The 26,261-nt window shown below is 40.7% G+C and overlaps 1 protein-coding gene across 1 annotated transcript; it reads left to right on the forward strand.

The window, feature by feature from the left end:
- Positions 1–20,248: 20,248 nt before the first annotated feature.
- Positions 20,249–23,140, forward strand: ACTBL2 (actin beta like 2). Its single transcript, XM_008541068.2, has one exon. The coding sequence runs from the start codon at positions 20,443–20,445 to the stop codon at positions 21,571–21,573; it is 1,131 nt and encodes a 376-aa protein (XP_008539290.1). The 5' UTR covers positions 20,249–20,442; the 3' UTR covers positions 21,574–23,140.
- The last annotated feature ends 3,121 nt before the right edge of the window (positions 23,141–26,261 follow it).

The following is a 26,261-nucleotide window of genomic DNA, read 5'->3' on the forward strand; positions in this document are numbered from 1 at the left end:
AGTAGAAGTCCCCCGCTGGTGGAGCCCGCCGCATTTGTGTACCTGCTGCCTTGCAAGGCCTATGCTCCTTAACTACATTTTACCAGCTGGAAGGGGAGAGACTGAAGAGCGGTGGGGGGTAGGGAGAGCGGGGGTCCTGATCCACTTAGAACCCTCATTGGGGTGAATGTGTTCTGAACATTCCAATCTAGTGCCTAAAACTTTTTTCCCCTGCCTAAAGTAAAGCGTATTATAGGTCAAGCCCATATAAAATTGCCAATATTCAACCATTTTTGACATACCAAAATGTCAATTTCGTATGGTTCAACCTAATAATAAAGACTGACTTGATTCTTTGGATCTGTTTGTTCTGAAGTTCAGCTTTTTAAGGATTCAGGAGACTGTTGTGACCTGCCACTTTCCTTGGTAACTTTGTTACTATGGGAATTGGGTTCTACATCCCTAACAACTGACCACAAACAAATTTTGGAACACAACCCATTCATAAGCTGAGGACTCCTACAAAGGATGTTCTTTCTTGGGCAAGACAAGGCTGATGGATTCCATTTATTAGAATTACAGGCTAAAGAAACCACAAAAGGCTTACTTTGGGTCTCCAGATATCCCTCTCAGCCTTCTGGCTCCAAAACATAATCATACTCAAGGTTGTCTGGTGGTGAGCCAGGCCATCCCAGGGAAAACTGGAACCAGGGATGCAATCCAGCTCACGAGGCTGGGTAAAGGCTGCAGGTCTGAACACGGAGTCTCGGCAAAGGCCAATTACTCTAGGGATGGACAGACATGGGGATGCGAGTCCAAAACAGCACTTCTCAGTCATGGCTGCCTGATGGAAAAACTGTGGAGGTTTAAAAATCCTGGTGGCTCTGCATCCCCAGAAATTCTGATTTCATTGATCTGGCGGGCATCCTGGGCATACAAATTTTACAAAGTTCCCCAGCCAATTCCAATAAGGAGTCACTTTTGAGAACCGTTGTACCAAAGCTTAGTTCAAAACCAAAAGATAGATAGACGGAGCAAATGCATAAATAGTATTTGTGGGTTCAAAAGTAGCCCTTGATCCAGGATGTCACCCCAACAGGCAGGCCAGTAGTCGGAAGTCCCTGTGGTGGGTGCCTGGAGGCACACAGGCTGCCAGAAAGTCAGGAAGGCCTAGGGAACAGCCCTGAGGGTCACAGGGCCCTCAGTCACAGGTTCAGGTAAAACTCCATGGGGAGAAAGGGGTGGCAGTGAGGAGAAGGCCGGAAACCAGGCACGTAATCCCACCACTAAGAAAACTCTGAGGACACGGCAGGGATCAAAAACAGGGAACAGCGCTGGACAGACAGGAGGCAGCACCATGAAGCCCAAAGGTGAGGAAATCATTCAGTGCTGAGTTCTCAGCTCGTTCTCTTCCTTCTCCCTACAGTCGGGACTGTTCCTCCAGCTGCAAGGAGGCTTTATGAACCCATCTGTAGGGGTAAAGACTTCAGGGGCAAGAACCCAGCAGGTCTTTAGAGTTTTTCCCTCAGAAAAAACAACCTACCTCCTCCTGTCTGCCATCCCCAATAAAGAGGGCCATCTCTTTTAAACTCTGCTCAGGACCTAATTCTTCAGGAAATTTTCCAATCTAATGTCATAATTGATGGCCCATTCTCTCACCCCAATATACAGTCATGTACAGTTGTACAGTTTGTACACTGCACAAACAAAACCAACTGAGAGGGGACGGAGACTGATGTCATGTGGCCTGGTGCAGGGCTCTTTCTGCCCAGAGGACCCCCGTTTCTCTAATTTGCATAACTCAGCGTAGGCTAGCAGCAGCTCTGACAATGACGATTGACTTGTATCTGCTCAAGTATTTGTTGCCTGAATGATTAATCTACTGACTCTAATCCATCTCCCTGCCAAAACAGATGGATAAATGCTATATTTTAGGCACTTCACAAGGCATTCTTTGCACACATGCACTTTCTTCCTAAAAATGCTCACACAACTAAAAAAAAATTTCATCAAGTATACCAAGAGAAACCTTGTACTCTGCCCAGCCAATTTCATCCACGGACGACAGCACAGAAAAGTATAAGGATCCTTTGTTTTGCTGCCTTTTTTTTTCATGCTCTGAGCAAAATTGCACAGGAATTATGAACAGCTAGCAAATAGTATATGAGTGACCAAAAATCAAATGACAGCTCCATGAACAGAACCAGGCTGGCCCCAGCAAAGCTAGGCTCATGGAGTCCTGGAACAAGAAGCAGGGAACCAAGTTACATCCCCGGCCCTGGCCCCAGTTCACGGCTGACCTTCTCTTGCTCTCACATCCCCAGCCTCCCAGAGCACCCACAATGCTTTGTGATCCATAGTGCAGGGCAAAGATCATTAAGACACTACTTCAAGGAATCTGAACATCGTGGACGGAGGCCACCGAGTCAGGTCACTGCTGGAAGACCTCCTCAGATGTGTCTCTCCCTGCGGCCCAGCTCTTCAAAGGATCTCTCCCTGGGGCTGTTCAGCTGCTGTTTGGATATCAGACCTTGACTCGGTGGGACTCATGGAAGGAGAAATGGGTTGTAGGGAATACCTCATACCCCAATGGGACAGACATTCTTGAAAACACTTAATTCAACAGTGTAGACGAAGTCAAGTAAAACGTGACTACATCTTCAAAGAACAGACACACCCTGTGCATCTGAACTGGGCTTTCTCTCCATCCTCCCGTGTTATCCCTCCCCCCGGCCTCACTCAATATCACATCCTTTAACACCATGTGCTTCATCCTGTGAGCCCATCACAACCTTACACGTTCAGATGAAGATGACCCAAATGATTCCATAGGGACCTCATTTTCCAGCCTTTGTTTTTTCTCCACCAGAATAAGCATCCCTTCTATTTTGGAAATCAGAGCATCTATTCTAAAGGTGTGAACGTAGTCCCTTCCCAGCTGACAAGGTCCTCTGGATACATATCTAAGCCTGATTTGGTTGGTTGCCCAGAGAACTGTGTCCCTTCTCTAAAACCAGAGGCATCCCAAAGAGGGAGGACTGGGGGACTCACCTGCTGAATTTGTTCGTATTTCGGTTCTAGCCTCACATCTCTTTCTTTCTCCTACTCGCTCACTGGAATGCTCTAATAATGTGTGCAGTGTTTGGATCAAATAGGAAAAAAAAAAGCTCCTACTTGATATAAAGTGGAGATTTTGTCATCCCACCTGGGTCCCCTCACTCTCCCAGGTGGGCCTGATTCAGGGGTCCTGCTTTAATAATTCCTCCGGTCCAGGTGCCACCTTCTTCCGGGAACTGACAATGTCAGACCCGGTCCGGGAGGGCTGGCTCTGGTTTCCTGTGTTTTGCGTTGCTGCATTATTTTTCACCTGTTTTGCAGAGAACCACGTCTCTCTCTTTACTTCCAAACTGGCTCTCACCTTGCTCACCTAGAGAAGCCACAGGCCTGAGACTTGGGGTGGGGGGTGCTGCCCTTCCTTCCACTCTCTTTCCACCTCAACCCCTTCACCCCAGGTTTCAGAGACTCAGAAGTTGGACCAAATGGCTTCAAAGTTTCAAATTCGATCATTCTTTGAAACTTTTTCATCTACTGAAAACCTTTTTGCAAGTATAGCCTCTCATGGTTTTTCTCCTTCTCATGACTGACGTTCAGCTAGGCTGAATGTTAAAATCGAAAGGAGTAAAAAGTAACAGAACCATATGTCTGTGGTTATTGTTAATAGGGAACTAGTAATTTGAAAACGATCTTCTCATTTGGGGGGGAGGTGTATGACACCTATACTTGTACCTTTAATCGTCTTTGCTACTTCATTTTTTTCTTCTCCAGATAAAGTACCCCCAAGCAGACAAACAAGTAGAATATATTTAAGTTGTAAGTGGAAATGCCTTAATTTACTCACCCCTACTGAATTAAATGGGTAGAAATACAGGGTCCGATCTTTGGAGATAGATTAAAAAAAACCTAGTTAAGTGGTTCTCAACCAGGGGCAACTGTGCTCCCCAGGAGACATATGCAATGTCTGGGGACATCTTTGATGTCACAACTGAGTGGGTAGGGGTGCTACTGTCATCTACTGGGTAAAGGCTAGAGATGCTGCTAAACATTCTGCAACACACAGGGTAGCCCCCCACAACAGAGAATTATCCAGCCCAAAATGTCAATAATGCCAATGTTGAGAAAGCCTGGTCTAGATTTATGAATGATCCTGGAAATACAAAGCCATCATTTTTCCATACAAAAGAGAAAAATCACTTATTCTCATTAATAAACAATAGACTCACTAAGTCAGGCAGCCACATAAATAGCAGTAAATTTAAAGGGACTACATAAATTTTAGTGAAAGACCAAAGAGGTGGGGCTTTCAGCTTCTGCCTTTAATAGAGATTTGCAGTGCTAGAGAGTGATTTCCTAGCTGGCCACGAAAGAATGCTGCTGCCACCTAGGGGAGGAAAAGAGGCTCCTCAGATGCACCCCATTCCTAGCTCCAAGGGCACAAGTACAAGATCTGCGGGCATACAATGCACTCATTTCCCACAGTCATAACAGTGACAAGAAAAAATACTTTGGGTTTAATGGCCAGCAATTGTTTACAACTTTTTAAAAATATACATGACTTAAGAGTCTACAGTGCCTTCCATCAATTTGTTTTCTCCGTTTGATGTGGGTGGTACGAAATGGGAAGCCCAATTTCCAATAAGGATGACACGTGGCTGTCGTTATTCTGCTAGTTCATTGGGGTGGAAAGGGGAGAGTCAATCAATGGCTCCAGAACTCTCTGGTAGGACCTGTCTTTCTACCCACCCTTTTCTTTGGATCACAGCAAGACAATGGTAAGTTCTAGGCAAACTATAAATCAAGGGAATTCTTCTGCTTTTAAAAAAAAATTACAAAACTTTAAAAATTAAATCAACTCTAATTAAATGAAAATTAAGATGAACAAGAATGTAGACAGGAGTCTTTGTCCAGCCAAACACATTGTTGTTACTCCTACACACACACACACACACACACACACGTGTGCACGCACACAGTCCATACAGAGAACAGTGCTGAAAGGACTGTCTAAGAGCTTTGAGAAGAATGGAAAGAAGGATTTTGCACCACCTTCCCTGCAGTTTCCAGAGACCTCAGGCTGGAGGAGCACAGTGTACCCAGAGTTATAGCTCCCTTTCCATTCTTTCCCGTGGTCATCTTCAAGATTTTCATGCCTGGATGGGCTGAACCTTGACTATTTGTCATGTGCCAGAGGTAGACAGCTTCCAACTCCTTCACCATAAGGATTCCAAAACATTTTACACAATGGGAGAACATACTGAGATCTTCACAACGTGCCTTTTGAATAGGTTCTGAACTCTATTTCTGTGTTTCAGACAAAGACATCAGTTTTGTTTGTTTTTTTCAGATTTGGACATTTTACCCTGACTGGCGCACCCAATCCTCTAGATCCCACACCAACTCCTAATTCAGGGTAGTTGCCTAAAATGAGGTGGCTCTGCCTCCGCACTGTTTTAATGGAGCAGCCTCGCCCCCTCTCTCACTTTGTGGGGGTCCTGCAGATACCACAAGCTGAGCTTATTCTACGCAAGGGGGAAAGTCTTGAGGGAAACCACCATTAGAGCCAGAGAAGGGAAACTCACGTTATAACTGAGACATGATTCCAAAGTCAGCCAAAAGGAAGAACTATATGATGATCCATGTGACCTCTTTTACAGTCCACAGACCACGAGTGGAGGGATGGATGGATAGATGGATGGATGGATGGAGAGATGGACAAACAGAGGTGGGCAAGGCACAAAATTTCCATTAGAGTTTCAGCATTCCTACGAATTTACTACAGCCCAATTCTCCCAAACAAAGAATCTCATGCAACATTACATGTGAAAGCCCTTTCTTAGATACATGCAAAGTGTTATTCAGGAATGATACTATTATTAAAATTTACATTATATTAAATATTAATGTGCTTGGGTTGCATAAAAAATCATCTGTTTACCTACTTCACAGAGTTATTGTCAAAATCAAGTGAGATAAGGCAAAGAAAGCTCTTAAAAGTTCTTGAAATAACACTATTCATATATAAGATGTCATTGTTATTGTCAAATACACTAAAATGGAATCAAAGAAACTCATATGTCACAAGTCAATTTTCCTCACAGTATGTCTCCATGGACACAGATGCTTATTCCTTCAAAGATAACATATTCTGAACTACCCCTCCCCCTAAAAAGGTAACATCATTTGGTAAGTGGACAGCATCATTTGAAATTGGTCTGTCGCCCACACAATTTCAGGAAACAGTGCTTGTATCTAGTCCAACTCACTACATTATTTTATCTTATAGAAGGAAATGATCCTTAAAGAACATCTATTGGAAGCTCTTCTTATCAATTTATTTATTGTTTGTGTTTTATATGATGTAAGAGGGGAAATGTTCATGATATACCAATATGTAAAGAAAGCAAGATAAAAAATTGTATACATACAAGGTCTCAACTATGTAGGAGAACATGTGAAAATAATAGTAGCGATAATCTCTGGATGCTGAGATTAGAAAGTTTTTTCTGCTTTAATGAGGGTCCATATTTTTTAATCTTTTGATTTTTATCAAAGTTTTATGTGCATATTTTTTAAGTTATTTAGTTATAAAAGGCCTATAATAAAAAACTGGATTTCCCTGTCCCACTCTTTCTACCACCAATTTCTTCTCCTCAGAGGCCACAACAACACTTCTTTTAGATGTTTGGTTTGGTTTTTGTCTCATCTTTAAATAACATTTATCTTTGTACGTTATTTGATGTTTTAGATTTAGATACTATCTCTGTCTTCCTACTAGGGAAGAGGAAGATTTGGTGTTCTTAATGCCTCTGCACACTCATGAATTCCCCGGTTCCCCATCCTCCAGTATAATTATACTGTTAATTATGATTGAATCATTATTCAGGGTATACAGTACTATGACCATTTCAGGATCATTCATATTTCCACTTACATACAATTTTTGAGTTAATAACAGTCTCTTTTCTTTGTTCAATTAATATTCTATGTATCCATCCCCAAAATCTCTATCAAAGGAATAAGTATTTTCCCAGTACACATTCAAGCACATTAGGAATTCTATGAGCTTCAACCTTCCCTTTTTAACATCTTTCTGGAGCCTTCTGTGCCCCAGTTCTTTCAGGATTTGTAGTTCCTGAAGCCTGTTTCACACCTATTGTATCTTTATGTCCCTTCACCATCATCCTAGAGATTTCTTTGGCTTATCTCCTGAGCTGAGTTTCTTATTTCCTGGATTCCCATGTTTTCCTCTTAGAATATCCTCTGGTTTTCCTTGAGCACATATGCTAACATTACCTAAGGAGAGGTAGGTGTGAGATAAATTTTGCGACCTTCTATGTCTGAAAAGGCTGTTATTGATCCGTCATATTAATTGTGAGATTGGCGGGGTATGGAACTCTAGCTTGGATATGATTTTCCCTCAGAATCCCCATTTTTCTACTGAGAAAACTGATGATGCTTTGATTCTTATTTCTTTTTTTAAAAAAATTATTTTATTGAGGTCATATTGGCTTATAACATTGTGTAAATTTCAGGTGTACATTATTATATGTCAGTTTCTGTATAGACTGCATCATGTTCACCACCAATAGTCTAGTTTTTATCCGATCTGTTGGGGTTTTGTTCTTACTTAAAGCTTTTAGGACCTTTTCTTTAAGCCAGTGTCCTAGAATTTCACAATAAGGTGGGTTGTGAGATGGGTTCTCCCATCTATTTGTAAGTTTAACAGTTCAGTCTAGAAGCGTCTGTCTTTCAGTTCTGGAAAATTTTCTTAATTCGTTTATAATATCCTTCCTTCTGTTTTTTTTTTTTTGTTTTTTTTTTTTTGCTATTCTGTGACTTCTATTAGTTGGATATTGCACCTGCTGAATTAATCCTCTAATTTTTTGAAATTTATTTTCTCCTATTTTTCTGCCTTTGTATCATTTTGTTATACTTTCTGAAAGATTTCCTCAACTTCATCTTCCAATTATCCTATTGAAATTTTTATTTGTGCAATCTCATTTTTAAGTTCTAAGAGCTCTTTTTGGTTCTCAGAATATTTCTTTTTATGTCATTCTGTTCTTGCTTTATGGATGTAATATCATCTTTTATCTCCCTGAGGATATTATTTATAGTTTTACTTTTTTTAGGCTTTTCTTGTTTCTGTTTCTTGCATTTTCTCGGCTTCTTTCATGTTCCTTTTATTTCCATTGTCTCTTTGGGTTCTGCCTTTCATATTAGAAGCTTTTATCAGATGGCCGGTATTCTTGGCCATAACTCATACTTTAAGAGCGAAGCAATAAAAGGCTGACTGGAAGCTCTGTGTGCTGGAAGAAATAGACTTCGCTGTAGGTGGATTTGAGAGATCCCTTACTGACAATATTTGTAGACCTTTCCTCTTGGGCTCATTTCACCCTCCACTCTCTTACCTAGGTGGTACCAGCCTGGCTGGAGGCATGCTTTGGAAGCCAAATTGGGAAAGGAGTTTGAGGATCTCTCTATGCACTATGCAGACTTTTACTCAATCCCTCAGTAGAATCAATTCCACTGCCAGGGGTGGTTCTACAATACAAATTAGCTCATACGCAGAGGCACACAGGAAAATTACGTCAGCATAACACAGAAGTCACATTAATTCACATGCAATATATCCTAGGCATGGGAGAATAGAATGTGGAATGGAATTACAACATTTAGTGGAAAAACAAAAAGCTTTCAAATCAGTTGTTTCACTGACAACAGGAACTGTTTTGTCTGTATTTTGAAAATTAAAAACAACCACCTTACACCTGAGCTTCCACCCCAAAGAGGCTGCACCTCAGCCCGGTGTGGCTATTGACTTCCAGCAAGTTATACTACCTCTGTGGCACCTTAAGGGCAGCCACACTGACTTAGAATGCCACTTCTGTCAGCCCGGTGTCAGTTCCTAGCAGGCCTGCTCTCCTGTAAGTGTTACCAACATTCCCTCTCAATTATTTATCTGGCTTTTTATTACCTGTCATAACAAGCCCCAGCCACAATAAGCTGTCTGCTTCAACAGTCCAAGTTATTTCTATGAGTATCAATTATTGTTTTTATTAATGTTTTGCATGAGCTTTGAGTTCTCTGCCCCATCCTTTTTTTTTGTTTTTTGTGTGATTTTTTGCATATGGCCTTTTGTTTTTGGTGTCCAAATTTGAAAACTGAATTTTTTCAGGAATTCCATTCTTATTGTGTCTTATGGTAGATTGTTTGCAAAACTGGCCACAATTTTTCCTCCCTCTACATCCACACCCTTTTGCAGCAAATGTGACTTTGCAGCTCTGCCCATCAAGAGGTAGAATCTATCTCTCCTCCCCTGGAATCTGAGCTGGCCTTGTAACTTGCTTTGCCCAGTTGAATGCATGGAAGGGACATTGTGTCATTTCCCAGTCTAGGCCTCAAGTGTCTTGCACGCTTCGACTCACTCTTGGAACCCTGCCCAGCCAAGGTGAAAAGTCTGGGCTTAGCCTGTTAGAAGATGAAAGACCATCTGGACTAGAAATGAGTCAGCCCAGCTTTCCCAGCTGAAGCCCCAGATATGGGGCAGGGTCAAGGAGGGTATCTTTGATATAGCTACTTTTGATCCATATTTTTAGCCAATTTTCCTGTTTCTGACCCCAATGCACCCCCAGTTTTAGAAGTACCTGGGGCCTCAGACTGCTGAGCTTTTCTGGGACCCTGCAATAAGAAGACGATTGCTTCTGGGCTTCCCCCACTCCCCAGTGAGCTTCCTGTTTCCTCAAGTCAGCTCCCCTCTTTGCTGCTTTCAAAACGTTATTGCTGTGATGTCCTCTCCTGTTGTCTTTGTCCTTGTTTTCAGTGCCTTTTTATTTCTTTACTGTAAATTTTAGTGGTGTTTGGAAAGAAAGTGCAGACAAATACATATGTTTAATCTACCATAATTAACAAGAAGTCTCCTCACTTCATTTTATAGATGAGGAAATTGAAGTCATAGCAGCTAAGTAGCTTACCCAAAGCCACCTGGTAGTTAGGAAAAACCTGGAACCATCCAGAGCCCTGGGATCAGCCCATTGTTCTTTCCTCTATCCCATGTTACCCTCTGATTATGTCAAGAAGCCCGTGTAACAGGACTAAATGTTACCCCAGTTGATATTATCACAGGTTTCTTCTGTACAGCACACAAGATTCTGCAGTGCCATTATCTGCTCTGGCCTTGACAAATAATGTGATAAGCCAATTCAATAAGCGTTCTAAAGTATACAATAAAAATATACTTTATATTGTATAAATATACAATCTCTGCTGATGTCTAAACCAAAATTCACATAGAATTGTGAATTTTTGTATTCTCGCAAATTAGGTGTAAATTCTTAGACAAGACTTAGAAGCTATTCAACAAGTGTTTAAAATTCTAACTACATAAACAAATGCCTGTGTTCTGAACTGAAACAAAATTGCAAGGCCTATAAAGCGGCCCTGCTGGACAGGTAAATGACTCCGGAACCAATCAGAAGTGGTTAGAACTTGGTGCTTCAGAACAATGCCAGCAACATTTTCTGATGTCTAATGGCCCACAGACCAGTTACAGGTGTACAGTTTCTGCCAATAATCATCACTGATTATGCAGAAGGACTTGATTCAGATGTTGGGGTCACTTGTGTGAAGCCTGCATGGGCTGCCATAATCCTCCCTGCCCCATTCCAAGGACTGTGTTCAGCTCTACCACGTGGCTGCAGTAGGCATCAAGCCAACGTGGGGTCAAAGGCACAAACAAAACATCCCATGCATCCAAACCGCAGGAGTAGGAAAGCACTGCCTCTGGATCAGTAAGACGCATCTCTCATCTTGTTTTTTCTACACTTGTATACTATCTAAATCAATGAATTCCAGAAAAAAAAATTAGCTTCCATCTCTACTCAGAGTGTAGCCACCCCTGACACAATAGGATGACCAACCCCTGCCCAGCTTATCAAATTCAAGCCACTCAGTATTGGTTTCAGGATCTTTCACCAATTGTCCATCCCCCTTTAGCCATCCCTAACTTTCCTTCTCTTAGTGCTAAACATAGACTCCCGCCCCATATGTAGGGTTTGCTCAGTCCCCATTAGGACACTTGCCAAGGATGTTCTGTTCACGGCTCTTCACCCTCCTGCACAGTGAAGAGGCGCAGTTGACCAGAGCTGAGCAGGCATCCTGGAGATTCATGGGAAATACAATGATTGTCACTCATAATTACTGAACTCTTGCTCTTATCATGCACTCAGCTAAACACTTTATGCGCGTCACCTCATACCAACCTCAAGACAACTTTATGAGGCGGATAGAATTATCTTCAGCTTAGGGAAATGGGAACTGAGACTTTGAGAAGCTTTGAAATGCCCAAGTTTACAGACCTAGCAAGTGGAGGGGGGACAAACCACGCCCCGCTAGAGTCTAGAGCTGTGTTCTTAACTACTGTGTTTTGATAGTTAGTAGTTTGTAGGACCAGAACAAAGCAGAGTTTAAATTGTATGTGGTAGTGAATCTGGAGCCTGGGAGATTTTAGTGTACGTGATTTAAGAGTTTGCCGGCCGTGGTCTTCAGAAGGGTTTGGGATTGGAATAGTTAAAAAAGTACTCTGTAACTTTGCTAACTATGAAGTGACCAAGGCCCAAACTAAGACACAGCAAATAGGGACAGAAATGGGAAAAGAGAAATCATCTCAAAGAATATCCAACAGAATTTGATGTCATACTACATTGTTTTTAAAAAATAAAAACAAAAAAGAATAAAATAGGTGAGCCAAAAATGACCCTCAAATTAGAAAACTGAGTGATTTTGAAAAGGTTGAGGCCACTGATATAAACAGAGAGCCTTGGAGAAGCTGATGAATTTGATATTGGATATGTTAAGTTAGAACTTATACACATAACATGTTGGAATGTTAACACAGCCCGATCAATGAAGCATCTGTTTAAAAATAAACATTGGAAGAACAGATCGATAGTCAAAGATTAGACAACTAAAGTTGCAAGACCTTATTGTAGGCACTGTTAGAAATAAAATGTGAACACGACCTAGGGAGTACGGTGAGGGAGGCAACCATGTACATAAATAGTACAAACAGAAAGGGCTAAGAACTACGATAGAGATATGAGCTAAGTGCTACAGGACTTGAGAGATGCAAGAGATTAATTTCTCCTAGGGAAAATGAAGAAGGCACTATGGGGAAACAGGTAACATCTGAGATGGATGGAACATCAAAGGACAGAGAAGGTGGAAAGGACATTCCCAGTGGACTAAGCAATGTCAGCAGGTCCAAGGAACAGAAATAGCAATTAGTCCAGGAGACTGGAGCATAAGATTCCTGGATGGGGGAGGAGAGGATGATAAATGTAGGCTAGGGAAGTAGGTCGGAGCCAGATAATGGAGGGCCTTAAAGTCTCTACTAAGCAGCTTGGACTTCGTACTATAGCAAATGGGAGTCATCAAAAGCTTTAGAGCAAGGAGTGACAGGTTCATATGTGAGTCATATGCTAATCTTTTATTTCCATAAATGAACGTTGGATTTACATAAAATAAATGCAATTCTGCTTTATATCTCTCCCCTGTTACTCTACTTTCTTTTGCAAATCTTGCCCTTGGGTGAATATTCGTGAATTCTTTCGCATTTTTTATGTTGCATATGGGACTTCTAATTAACCTTTTATCTAACCTGGAGCCCTTCTTTCTTCTTTCCTTTTTGGTTAGAACTGAAACTATCATCAGCATTAACCAAGATATCAACAAAAGAATTCTTCTTCTTTTATTTTAATCTCCAAGTCTATTTCTGATACTCCACTGGTTTGACCTAGATTCCAGTGGATGTAACAAAAAGAAGACTTGCTCTGAATGCTTCAACCAACACTTTCCTTCGGCAAATTCTTATATTATAGCATCTTTGTGTGTCCTTTTTCAAAGAACTCCTGGTTTCAGAGGAAAAGGATTTGAAGAAGTCAAAAATGCATCCATTTCCCTCATAAAGGTAGCCTTCCTGCTTTAAAGAGAAAAAAAGGCTCCAGAATGTGATAACATCTTTTTAGAACCCAGTCCAGTCTCTTTCAACCTGTCCAACCAGAACAGGAGAAAATCCTAGGAGCCAGACAAAGAAGCAACAGAGACAGTTCACCAGAAACCAGAGCTGTAATTCATTATATTCTCAGTAGTATTATCCTGTTTAGTTAAAATCCTTTATTCTGTAACATAAACCCATTCCACCATATCCCATCCTCAATAAAACAATGAAGAACAGAGTCCCCCTCCTTGCCCTATCATCTTTCGAATTGAATTCTTTTTTTAATTCCTAAAGACTAAGTGTTACATTGGGCATTTGTCATGTAATTAAAGAAATTCAGTCACATAGTATTTTTCTTCTCTTATAGATACGAAACCATCCACAAAACAAGAAAGGACCTTAGAACACAGGATCCCACCTGTCCTCACCACCCCTCCAAAATGCGTGCTCCTTTTTAGTTTCTCAGAACAATTAAACTCACATGCCTGCAAGAAGTGTGAACAGAGCAGGGTGGGAGTAATGCTACAGGGATGTGGGGGCCAAAGGGGAATGGAGAACTTGCACCCCTTCTAAAGGGGGTGGCTGCTATTCAGCTGTAGTTTGGGAACGAGGTCCAATGTTGCTTGATCTTCCTATTTTACCAAGAGAAGCAGGAATTCAGCAATCTACTTATGTGACAAATACTCAAAACTAAAAATTAAAAAACATTTATAGCACACTGTGTGGACCAAAGAAGTCGTGCCAGGGGCCCCAGTCTGCATGCTCTTCATTACACTGAGGTCTGGCCCCAAGGAACAATCCAGAATCTGTACCAAATACTAGTACCATCTTTTCTGTAGTTTCTTTGGTGCCGTTTTTCCTGGACCTGGTGACATGATAACTAAAGGAAGAGAAACCATCAACAGACAGGTTTTCAGTTCTGATACCGCCCTGCCCATGCTTTCTTCTAGGTTTTCTACCTTCGCTATAAGTTCTGTCCCCTCCTCTCCTGAACCCCACCCTGAAGGGGCTCCCTGTGCATTCCCCCTTTTTCTGCCAACAGATAGCATGCTGCCTTGCCGTGAGCAAAAGGATAACTCAGAAAACCCTCAGGAGGCCTTACTAGTCCCAGATACCTGAAATAATTTCCCAGCTGTATCTCCTGAGATCCCCAGAAAGTCTGCTTCCCGTGGCTTAAAAAAGAAAAAACTACATCAAACTATCAATCAAAAAGTTTTCCCCCAGAAGCGAATTATGCAGCTTCCAAAACTGAGTTAGCCTTTTCATCCTGCGTCATCCACCTTCTGTGTACTTCACCCAGGGCAGTGCATTTCCACAGCAGCAAGCACTCTTTCAGAGAGACTGGCTGGGTTCTAGTATGAGACAATCCACAGTCCCATTGTGTAGTTAGAACTAGACAAGGGCTTATAGATGATCTTAATGAAAATGAGCAAGAAATCAGGTGTGATATTTGAGCAGTCACAAGGCCAGTTTCATCAGATGAAGAACAAATAGCAACCACAATTCAGTGGCTGCAAGGCACTTCTCATGGTTCAATTTTTGTGTTTTCATGAAAGACTGCATTCATTAAATTAGCCTTAAGGGCCTGTGATCTCTCTGGCCCCAGCTTGTATCAGATCCCACCTGCATTCATAGTTGTTTCCTCTCTAATTTTCTGGAAGATCAAGTCCTTGCCAGGCGCTGGGACCCCCACACTCAGTGAATAATCTCTTTTGACCTAACATTTCATAATTCTCAAGTTTTGTCACCCTTCCCTCTATCCTGTGTAGCTCCTGTCCATCTCGCTTGGCTTCTACTCTTGGCCTGCTTCAGAGGCCATCAGATTTGTTCAATTACCCAGGCTCTCCCAAGCTCACCACACATCCTAAACCAGAGTCCTTCCCCCACTTTCTGCTAATTGCCCTTGGCATGTCATGGTCAAAGCTGGATGTCTGGAGACAATGCCATTTGGGGTCTGAAAACTGACACCTGGAGGGCTCCACTTCTCATGTGGCTGCAATCCAAAGGATGCATTTGCCTTCTTGATTTAGTTTTTGTTTTTTAATGGCCTAGTATCTCTCCTATCATTCCCTCCTAAAATCACTCTCGTACTATTTTCTTATTTTAGATAATAGTAGATTTGCCTCTTTACTTGTAAATGTCTCTCTTTCTCAGTCCAGACATTAACTCACCATTTCTTTTTCTCCATTTAGAGAGTAAGATGTCCTGGTGTCCATATTAATATGGAAGAACCTGCTAAAGTTCTCCAGAATTTTATTTGGTTTGCTTCTTTTGACTTCAATATTCAGCCTGGTCTCCACTCTAAGATGGTGTTTGGACACTTTCAGATGATGTTTCCCAACAGGGAATACAAAGACTCTGCAGGCACAGTCCTAGCTGGCTGCTTCTCTCACTGGGAACCAGCCAGATGCCCTCTGCCCTATTTTTCAGCCCATCGTCAGGCAGGGCTTGGGCTCTGGAATTCATCTGCTTGGGTTCAAATCCTGACATCACCACTATTGCTCTCTATAGCTTTGGTCAGTTGGCTTGTGAAGCTTCAGTTTCTTCCTTCTAAGACGGGGATGATAATCCTAGGTACCTCATCAGGATTGTCACGAGGATTAAAGAACTGGTATGTGTAAGTGAAACAGCATAGAGACTGGCACACACTAAATCATCAGCAATCACAATTTTTATTGCTGCTCTCGCACTTGGCAGAATCAGAACACAACTGAGAGCTTGTCTCAGTCTTGGATGATATGTGCTCCCCACCAGCAGTGGCTGAGCTGCAGTGAATACTGATGTTTGCAGGCATATAACCTTCCTCCCTGTCTTTTTCTCTTCTTCCTTTAGAGTCAAGACATCTTCAAAGGTTCGTCTACTACACACAGCAATCTATTTCTCCTCTTAGCTACTTTGTCTACAAGTCAACTGAACTAGCCAAAAGCTGATCTATGACATATTTTAAAAGCTAAGAGTTAGAAAGAACTGCCACAAAGTGCATTCCGGTCCTTTTAAACAGGGAGCCCTGTTGCCCTGGGAGTGAAAGTTGGCCTTCTTCACAGAGAGTTGGCTAGCACAGGTTGGGGTTTGGGAGCTGGGGTCAGCTGGACCACTAAAACAATTCTTGTACTCAGATTATCCTTCCAAGTGCATCCTGGACCTAACCATGATGCACCTCACCAAAGCTGCTTTTCCCTCTTACCCACACCTGCCCTACACAGGTTTCCTTTGGGGACAATTTGTTGAACTTTAAAATTTTTCATAATTTTTTGCAAATTTCTCTATGTTAAAACAAAGAAAACTCATTGTAAACTATTATCAGTAATTATTATTGGTGGATTTATCATTTGTAAGCAATTATTAAAGCCATATGGTAGAGACTTCTCCAGAGTGAACAATGACAGTTTATAAGATATGACTAAGCCAGTTTATCAATATGAAATATAAACATTAGATAGTATTTGACCACAAAATATATGAGTTTTTTAACGTTTAAAAAGTGGTCAGCTATATTTATCTATCAATGAATAGATCAGAGTATGTAATGAAAAATCTCACCACCCATCCAAGTATTTGTATCTTAAACATGTATCAAATCTCCACTCAAAGCAAAGCACAGCTGAAGGAGATCCTCAGAGCAATCTACACAGTGGGAGAGGTAGACATGTGCAAAACATGCAAAGGATGGAAGAGAGTGTGGGGCACAAGGAAAGAATCGAGACCAAGGAAGAGGTAGCTGGCCTCAGTGTTCTAAACTAAATCCCTAAGGTGGGCCTCATTAAAACTCTCAGATTCAACAGTTTGGTTAAGAGATGAGAGTCTGGGGACAAGAGATAATCATTAAGATTTGGCCTCTGTGACACATGGGCAAGAGGCCCCAGTCATATCTTCTGTGCCCAGAGAGAAAGTTACACCCAATTCAAGGGTTCCCCTCATGCCTGGTAAGATCCAGATTCCTGTTCCAAACCCTTGCTGACTCTTGTGTAGAGACCTAGTTCCCAATACATCCATGAGTCTCTGATTTTATCCAAGTTGATGGTGCTCACGCCTGCAACATTCCCTCCACTGGCCACCAGCAACCCCCTGTCCATCCTCTGAGACTTTTCCTCTTCCCTGGCCTCTCCTTTCCCCTTCCCCAACCCCAGGTTCAAGGGCTCCTCCCTCCTTCTTCATAGCTCCCTGTGCTCCTTCTCTCTATACATTGACCACATTGTACTACTGTTACCTGTGTAATTGGGAGTGATATTCAAAATATTTAACAACTGGTGCAGCATAGGCAGCGCCCCATCAAAACCCTAACCCTAACCCTAACTCTCTGATGCTCTGTACCAGTGCAGGGTGACCACATCTCAGCCTGGTGGGAGGTGACTTTCGCCCACAAGACAATAAACCCTTTAAAAGTAAAGGCTGTGTTTTATTCACCAATATATTGCCAGTTCTCGGCACATGGGAGATGTTTAATAAGTGTTTGTGGATTGAATAAGTCTAAGGTGACTTGAAAAAAGCAAGATGATAAGGAGGTTGATAAGGGAGTGGGGCTCTGCTTTCAGTCACCTCAGCTTGTGGTCCTTACGTGTAATACCTACACCTCCGCCTTGCTCAGGTTTTGTATATCAGCATGACAGTCAAACTAGGCAAAACATAAAAGAAAATCACATTCTTGGATTTCAGAAGTTAAGCATAAACGTCCCCATAGGTTTAAGTTTTGATAACTAACTAAACATTTGTAAATTCCAGTCATTTATAAAACCTGTTACCTTCAGGAACAGCCCCCTTGAGTCTAGCATTTGTAAACCCATCTTCATTTATTTCACTCACACAAATCCTTACTATTTTTTAAAAATTTAACCAGTTCAACAGACGGTATTTTTAAGTGGTTGTTAAATTACGATATGTCCCTCTTGTATTACTGGGCGTTAATTAAAAGAACTTAGGCTTATTTTAAGAATACATAATTGATGAAAATTTCTCTTGGGACTCCAAAATTAAAACAGAGGTTAGATGGTCTGCTAGCAAAATCACACATCAGCCTCACTCTCAAGGCATCAATTATGCTGTGCGGGCTCATTACCAAACAGCTCTTGGTTCAAATGCAATTCTAAGGAGAGCACTCTAGGAAATATAGAATCTAAAGCTTGCACTTGGTACCAGATGCGCTCCTCCACAGACATTTCCGCTGCTATGGCTTTGTTTTATATTTCAGACTGGAGATTCATAAATGGAGACCAGTGCTAAATGCAATGTGTTTCTTTTTAGTTTTGTAGGATGTGCATGTAGTTTGTTATGGGTCTTAAAAAAAAAAAGACATTCCCAGAAGCATCATCCAATAGCAATAAAATATTGTTTTAATCAAAAGCTTAGTTGTGCTACATGAAAAGAAAGTACACAAAACCATTCAGCATGAAGGTCTGATGGTGAGTTCTTTAAATCTGTTGAAGGAGGAATGGATTTTGCAGGTACAGGAAAAATTAAGGGAAAAAATTGTCCTGGTGGGGAAAAAATAAGCAAAACTATGGATCTTATAATGAACCACATTCTACCAGGACAGATCTGCAGCAGGACAGTTTTGAAGGCACGTTATAGGGGAAAGCGTTGGATCAACTCAGAGAAAAATAATTCTATATCAAGCAGTAGACAAAGACAAGAACTGGACACTCCCAGCTTGGTGTTACTATGACTCTCCAAGAGGTTCATGGGCAAAGACACTGGCTACTTCTCCCGGCTTTGAACTGGAGGGTGCACTTGTGTCCAGTACTGTGGGGCTGCGGCTACCTCTTACAAAGTGACCATTATTGAATGAATCAATCAACCAAAATGAAGGTGATATTGGAGAACTCAAATGTGGGCATGGAAAATTGCTTTGCTTTTAAAGAACTGACAAGGGAGATTATATCTTATTTACCTAACATATATGGGAGGAAAGTGATGAACCTTCTTAATTGTTGTTTCTCTGTAATCATCACTAATGTCCTACATTTTATCATAGTACACATTTTACCAGGTTACCTGTATTTCTATATTAAAAATAAAATTCAGGGCCAGCCCCATGCCTAGTGATTAAGTTTGGCACACTCCACTTGAGTGGCCCAGGTTTGGCTCACAGGCATGGATCTACACCACTCGGAGGTGGCCATGCTGTGGCAGTGACCCACATACAAAGTAGAGGAAGATTGGCACAGATGTTAGCTCAGGGTGAATCTTCCTCAGCAAAAATAAATAAATAAATAAATGTAAAATTCAAACAAATTGTTCCTGTGAAATGATCAGAGTGTAATATCTCCTAAAATTGAAGGAAAGCTAACACTAATTCAATTGTGTACATTTTAATAACTACAGAGAGGCTTGATTTTATAATATAGCATCTGAATTTTGAAAACGAAAATGTTTTAAAGATCAGTTCAAATATGTGATTTTTAAATATATCTTATCACTTAATCTTGTTTACTGTATAACTCAAGAGTTATTGCAAAAAAATTAATAAAACTTTTATAATCTGCATTTTAACTAACAAATCATGAAAGATAGTTGGACATTCAGCCTCTATGCAGTCAACATGGACCCAATAAACCTAATGCTATGAACAATGTCTAGGCATAGTAAGTGCTTAATAAAATTTGGTTATTATAAATTTATATCAGGAAAGAAAATCTGTAGTGGTTTACTTGTTGAACACTTTATTGCTTTTACTTGATATCTGATGGATTAAAAGTCCATTAAATATCCCTAAATTTTGCACAACACAACTGCATTATAATTACAGCTGTCAGGTCACCATTGGCCATTCATTATTTTCATTCATCAAAACGGTTTCGATCATGATGACATCCTGTGGGATTAGGAATCTAATGGGAAAGAAAATTTCGAAAAAGTAAAGTTTGCAGAGTTGGACTCCTCATAAGAACAATATATTAAGAATGAAAAGTTAAAGCTGGTGTGGAGAAAATGGACCCAGAGGGTAAACTGAGGAGGGAGTGGTCCTTCTGGCAGTGTGACCCATGCCCAGCACTAGCTTTCTTTCATCTTGCTTTTATACTCCTCATTGCATAATCATAGCTATTTAGGGACTGTGCCAAAGCCGGCTGACAGCCATGTGTGGGTTGCCTAATTACAGTAAACTGAGCTTTGGCCACTTGGTAGCCAATTTTCTCTTTATAAAGGAAGGTCTACTGATGATTTGTATAATCATCATCATCATTATTAATAATACCTCAAAGGCAGCCCCACACAGAAGTGTTGAGAATTGGTGGGATAGGACATGGGCGGGTCCAGTGTGTACCTGTAAATACCTGTCATCACAGCACAGGCTCGCCTCTCTGAAGGCAGTTCTGGAGTGGTTTCAATCTGTTCATTCTTTCTCTTTCACATCCTAGCCTGGGATTTACTCTATATTTAACTTCTGCTCACCTCTCTGGAAGATTCTGGCCGGCGCCATGACTGATGAGGAGCTGTCTGCCTTGGTGGTGGACAATGGGTCAGGGATGTGCAAGGCAGGCTTTGGTGGTGACGATGCCCCCCGAGCTGTGTTCCCCTCCATGGTGGGGCGTCCCCGGCACCAGGGGGTCATGGTAGGCATGGGCCAGAAGGACTGCTACGTGGGAGACGAGGCCCAGAGCAAGAGAGGCATACTGACCCTGAAGTATCCCATTGAACATGGAGTGGTCACCAACTGGGACGATATGGAGAAGATCTGGCACCACACTTTCTACAATGAGCTCCGCGTGGCACCAGATGAGCATCCCATCCTCCTCACCGAGGCACCCCTCAACCCCAAGATCAACCGGGAAAAGATGACCCAGATCATGTTCGAGGCCTTCAATACACCTGCCATGTATGTGGCTATCCAGGCTGTACTGTCCCTCTATGCCTCTGGAAGGACCACAGGCATCGTGATGGATTCTGGGGATGGGGTCACGCACACTGTACCCATCTATGAAGGTTATGCCCTGCCCCACGCCATTCTACGTTTAGATCTGGCTGGCAGAGACCTCACTGATTACCTCATGAAGATCCTGACAGAACGAGGCTACAACTTCACCACCACAGCTGAGCGGGAGATTGTTCGCGATGTCAAAGAGAAGCTGTGCTATGTGGCCCTGGACTTTGAGCAAGAGATGGTCAGTGCTGCCACATCCTCCTCACTTGAAAGAAGCTATGAGCTCCCTGATGGGCAGGTGATCACGATTGGGAATGAACGCTTTCGATGCCCTGAAGCCATTTTCCAGCCTTCTTTTCTGGGCATTGAGTCCAACGGGATCCACGAGATGACCTTCAACTCAATCATGAAGTGTGACGTGGATATTCGCAAGGATCTATATGCCAACACGGTGCTATCTGGAGGTAGCACTATGTACCCAGGCATTGCCGACCGGATGCAGAAGGAAATCGTAACCCTGGCACCAGGCTCCATGAAAATCAAGATCATAGCTCCCCCAGAGCGGAAGTATTCCGTCTGGATAGGAGGCTCCATTCTGGCCAGCCTGTCCACATTCCAGCAGATGTGGATCAGTAAGCAGGAATATGATGAGGCTGGTCCTCCCATCGTTCATAGAAAATGTTTCTGAATGGGCTTCCACGCTAATGGGCTTACATTTTCTCTTTTTCTAGGTCAGAGTGATGGTACTGCTTTATCCACTTTCAATTGAGTCAAGGTAAATAGTCCACTCTTGCTAGTGTGTAAACCAACAAACTCATCTCCATCCAAGGATGGTGGCCTCCTGCTCAACTACCCACATCTTGACCTCTATCAACCTAATTCTGAAACATATTCTATTTTCCTCACCTATAGAGTTCAAAGAAATGTAGACCTCTTAAATGAAAGTAAGTAATGAGTAAAATCCTAAGAAATGTCCTCTCAGAATAGATAACTAGAATTTCCAAGCTGTAAAAACTAGTTCTTGCTTAAAATATTTAACAATAGGCTGTACAACCCTGTAAAAAATGTGTATGTATTTAACAAACATATCTTATGAGTATTTTCGCTTTATTTTACTATTTTGTGTAGATATCATGAATTATAAGGGTGAATAATATCCATATGTACATAAGTACCAGGGAAATAAAATATTATATCTTGAAATATACTGATAAATCTGGCTCTCTGAACAGCTAATGTGAATTTCTTAACTCCTTAAGGGTAACCATTTTAGTAGCTTCATATTTTAATTGTTCCCCTTATTAAATAAGCATAATGAAACAGCCAACATTCCATTAACGTTGTTTATAAATCAACTCAAATTCCAGCTCAGTGTGGAGTTCTGCTTGTCAAACACCTATTTTAAGGTCTTACTTATTGAACTTCATTCTACTTGTAAAACAGCAAAGCTACAGAAAAACGCCTAACCTTTAAAATAGAGAGATATTCTAATATCAAATTCATGTCAATATGCTACAGTTTGATGAGAATAATTTTATCTCTATTTCTCAGCATAATAACACATCTTGAATAATTTCCATAGGCCATGATTTTGGATATTTCTCTTATCAAGGGTTTCACTGTGGGAAAACATAGCTGCAGCATCTTTGTAAATTATAAATTCTAGCTCCAGTATAGTGATTCCAATTTTATTCTTGGAAATATTTCAGAATAATTCCGATTTATTACATCTAGTAGTTGGCAATACTTCCTTATGCAAAGTGTCTCTAAGACACTAATATCTTAGAAAATATCAAGGTATCTTCCTTTAATGTTTAAAATTTTTTAATGAATTCAATGATGATTTTCAACGTACTAGTGTATCTATTTGAATCTATGCTGTGATTTTTGATTATCTAGATATCAGGGTTATTTGTATTTTTCAGGGTTTTTTCCTAAAAATTTAAAATATTTTGAGGGGTTGCTTATTAAGGCATTATCAGATTCCCAGGAAAGAGAAATTTCTTCTATTTCTTTTCCTTTTAGTTGGGAAGCTTATACTTGTGTTTTAAAATTCTAAATTGGAGTATTTCAGAATTTTGTGCTTAAGATAAAACTTTTCAAAGAATTTGATTGTTCCTTATTTCCTTTATCTGACCATACAATTTTTAAAAATGTATTTAACCAAAATTAATCTCCAAAGGCACTTTACTTTACAAGAGTTGGAGTTTCCTTTCCCCTTTAATTAATTTTAAATAAATTAAAATTGTTTCATACTTGCATTTCCTGTTATTTTCCCTCATCCTTCCCAAAAAAATATACCTAGAATGATTCAGAAATGATCACTTTTTATATGTATGACTTACTCATCCATGTATTATAATTTTGCACCTGGTACATTTGACCACGTAAACATTAAAAGGCAAATTTTTAAAAAAGGAAAGATGATTAGTCAGATAAGGTTATAAATTCCTGTAATCTCAATTCAAAAGTTGGGTTTAGTGGATGAACTGGTGTTCGGGTAATTAGTAGGCAGAGATAATGTCAGTAATAATAATATCTTGGATTTATATGCTGCAACACTTTTCATTTGCAGAGAAGTTCTCACACTCTAATCTATGTTCAAATACCAAAAAAAAACCAGATATCCCCTCTCACAGAAAATTTATGGGACAGGCAAGGTGAACTTCCAAGAGAGAGAACTATTGAGCTCTGAATCATTAGATGAAAATATGGATTCTATAAAGCAAACAGAAATTTAAACCAAGATTCTTTGGATATTCTCCTGTTCATCAACATTGACTGACTGATGGATAAATTTAAAAAGGAAACACTCCATCTCACACTTTTATATTTTAGAATGAATGCCACCTATTGACTTGTTATTCACCAGTGGCTCACCAGATGGAAGAGCACTGAGGTAGCCTTCACAGATGAATTTCATACCATTGTGCATTGTGATGCTCACTCTCCCTCGATGATCCACCCTAAGTAGCAATCTACGGCTGGGACTGCACCACAATCCTACCCAAACAACTTTTCCCTAATCAGAGGTAACACTTTTATGAAAGTGTACATGATCCGAAGCCAATGCCTACACTCTTCTTTCCTAACTTTCAGATGTACTTATTTTTCAATAGTGAGATAAAGTAGTGATGGGGTACAAGATGAGTCTTATATTCACAATTCTGTAATAGAGAAGGGCCTAGAAATGAGTATTACATTTTACAGACAATCGAAGAATAATCCTTCGAGGAAACAAGGGCCTTACCACATTTATTCACTCACTTTGCAACTATAAATTCAACGCTCTATGCCAGAATTGACTAGAGAAGTGTTTCAAGGAGCTGGGGGATGTACAATCCAGTAGTGGGGGAAACTATGTGCAGGGGAAAGCAGTATGATCTAAAAGCGGTTCATGGACTAAACATAGTCTAAGGTACTGTGATACTCCAAATAAGGACAGTTCAAGCTGGAGTAATCAAAGAAGGATCCACTGAGTTAAGTTTAAAGCACACACAAGTTGTACTGAACATAAAAATTTTCTTAGATGGCTCGGGCACCATTATGATCACTATTTATTGGGGTTGGTAGGGTGTTTAATTCTTATTTTGAATGTTTCCATTGGACTATGCCAGAGAGTGTAAAGAAGTGAATAACCTGTAAGGCTCAGTTCAAGTGTCTCCTCTTCCACAGAGCCTTTTCTACCTTTCCGTCCTCCTTTTCCAGGGAAAAGTAATAAGCCTCTCTTTTGTGCTTCCACTGCATTATTTGCATGCATATAGCATCACACCTATAATATGTGTCCACACTCTTCACCCTCACCCATCAACAAGCTCCTGGAGGGCGGAGACAGGGACAGTATTCATCCACCTTCATATCTTCCAGGATCTTCCTAGTGCCAGGCATATAGTATTAACTCAACAAACATGGTTTAAATAAATAAACTAGCGAATACATGGATTCTAAAGTACATCGTGAACATCTCAGGTCTGCATTATCTATTTCTTACCACTCTGTGCTAAGCTCCTTGTCTGCTAGTGTCTGCCACTTTTGTTGGTGTTGTCTTTCCTCAGAGGCATATTTTCTCTTTTTCCTTTCGTCCTCTCCTCTCTTTCCTTTTCCACAAACTTTTCCCATGCTTCTCAACATGAAGAGCTGGATTTTCAAAGTTTTTGCTTGTCAATAAAAGTTTCCCATTCTTCTGATTGGTCAAAGAATCAATTAACTTCATCTTTTGGAGTGGTTGCTAGCCATGTAGCTGCTGAAATTTTAGCCCAAAAAGAGAGAGAGAGAAAAAGAAAAAGAGAGAAAGAAAGAATGCCTTTTCAGCGAGTACAATGGTATATTGAGCTGTTCTAATCTATTTGCATTCTTGCTGATATTTTTCTTGTTTTCTCAGCTCCAAATTGCTCTAGAGTTGAGTTTCAGGCATCTGACTCCCTAATAACTCATACATAATAAATTGAAAAGTCTGCTTTTCTGGTAACTATTCACAGCCTCCTTTCAGAATTTACAAAAAATTTTTTTCAAAAAATGTTTTGTGAAGTTAGGAACGAAGCATGTGGTTTGCCCAATACTGCTTCCAGATGTTAATAAGTACAGGTGGACAGACTTTAGGGATATCTATGTACATATCAGTAGAGAGACTGCTCATTAAAATTAATTGATACTTTAAGACTTCCTTTAAAATATGACAGGACCTGTCTCAACTATAGCTGTCATTTTTTTTTAAAGCTAACACCATAAGTAATAAAGACTATAGAGCCTTCTTGGGCTGCCTGCTTTGGTTTTCATCCCATTCCAAATCTGCTGTCCTGACCACCTTATAATTCTAAGTTCAGTTAAATCTAGTCAACAGATGTGCCAGTGTGATATGATGACAGATATTTTATCTAGACAACATCCTAACACCGCTTGAAAAATGGAAAATCTTATTTAATTGGTTATTTGACAACATGTAAGTCAAAAGCCAAGTTGTTCTCTCTGGAACTGGGAACAAGGCATTTGTAACTATATACACCCCATATGAAACAGTGTGTGGTGAAGGAGGGCAAAGATCCTCAGATGCAGTAAGGATTAAACTTCCCACTCATATCGTCTTCATGCGTGTATTGCATAAGAGTTCTTCCTACCTATGAAGAGAGAAAGCCAGACCCCAACATGGTATTTCAATTTCAAGGCTCCTGCACATTCTCTGTGGCCCACGCAAAACATTCCCAGATACCATTCCCTATTCTTTTAATTGAGAAATAATAGCTACCCAATATTATTTATTTTTTCCACACCTGGATAATGAGGGAAAAGCTGGCCTCACCAGTGAAGACAAAGTCATGTTCACCAGTGGGAATGCTAGGCTCTTCTAGGGCAATTCACAGTGTTTTGGTTCATAAATGG

This window comes from Equus przewalskii, chromosome 20 (genome assembly GCF_037783145.1).
Source record: "Equus przewalskii isolate Varuska chromosome 20, EquPr2, whole genome shotgun sequence".
Classification (NCBI taxonomy): Eukaryota; Metazoa; Chordata; class Mammalia; order Perissodactyla; family Equidae; genus Equus; species Equus przewalskii.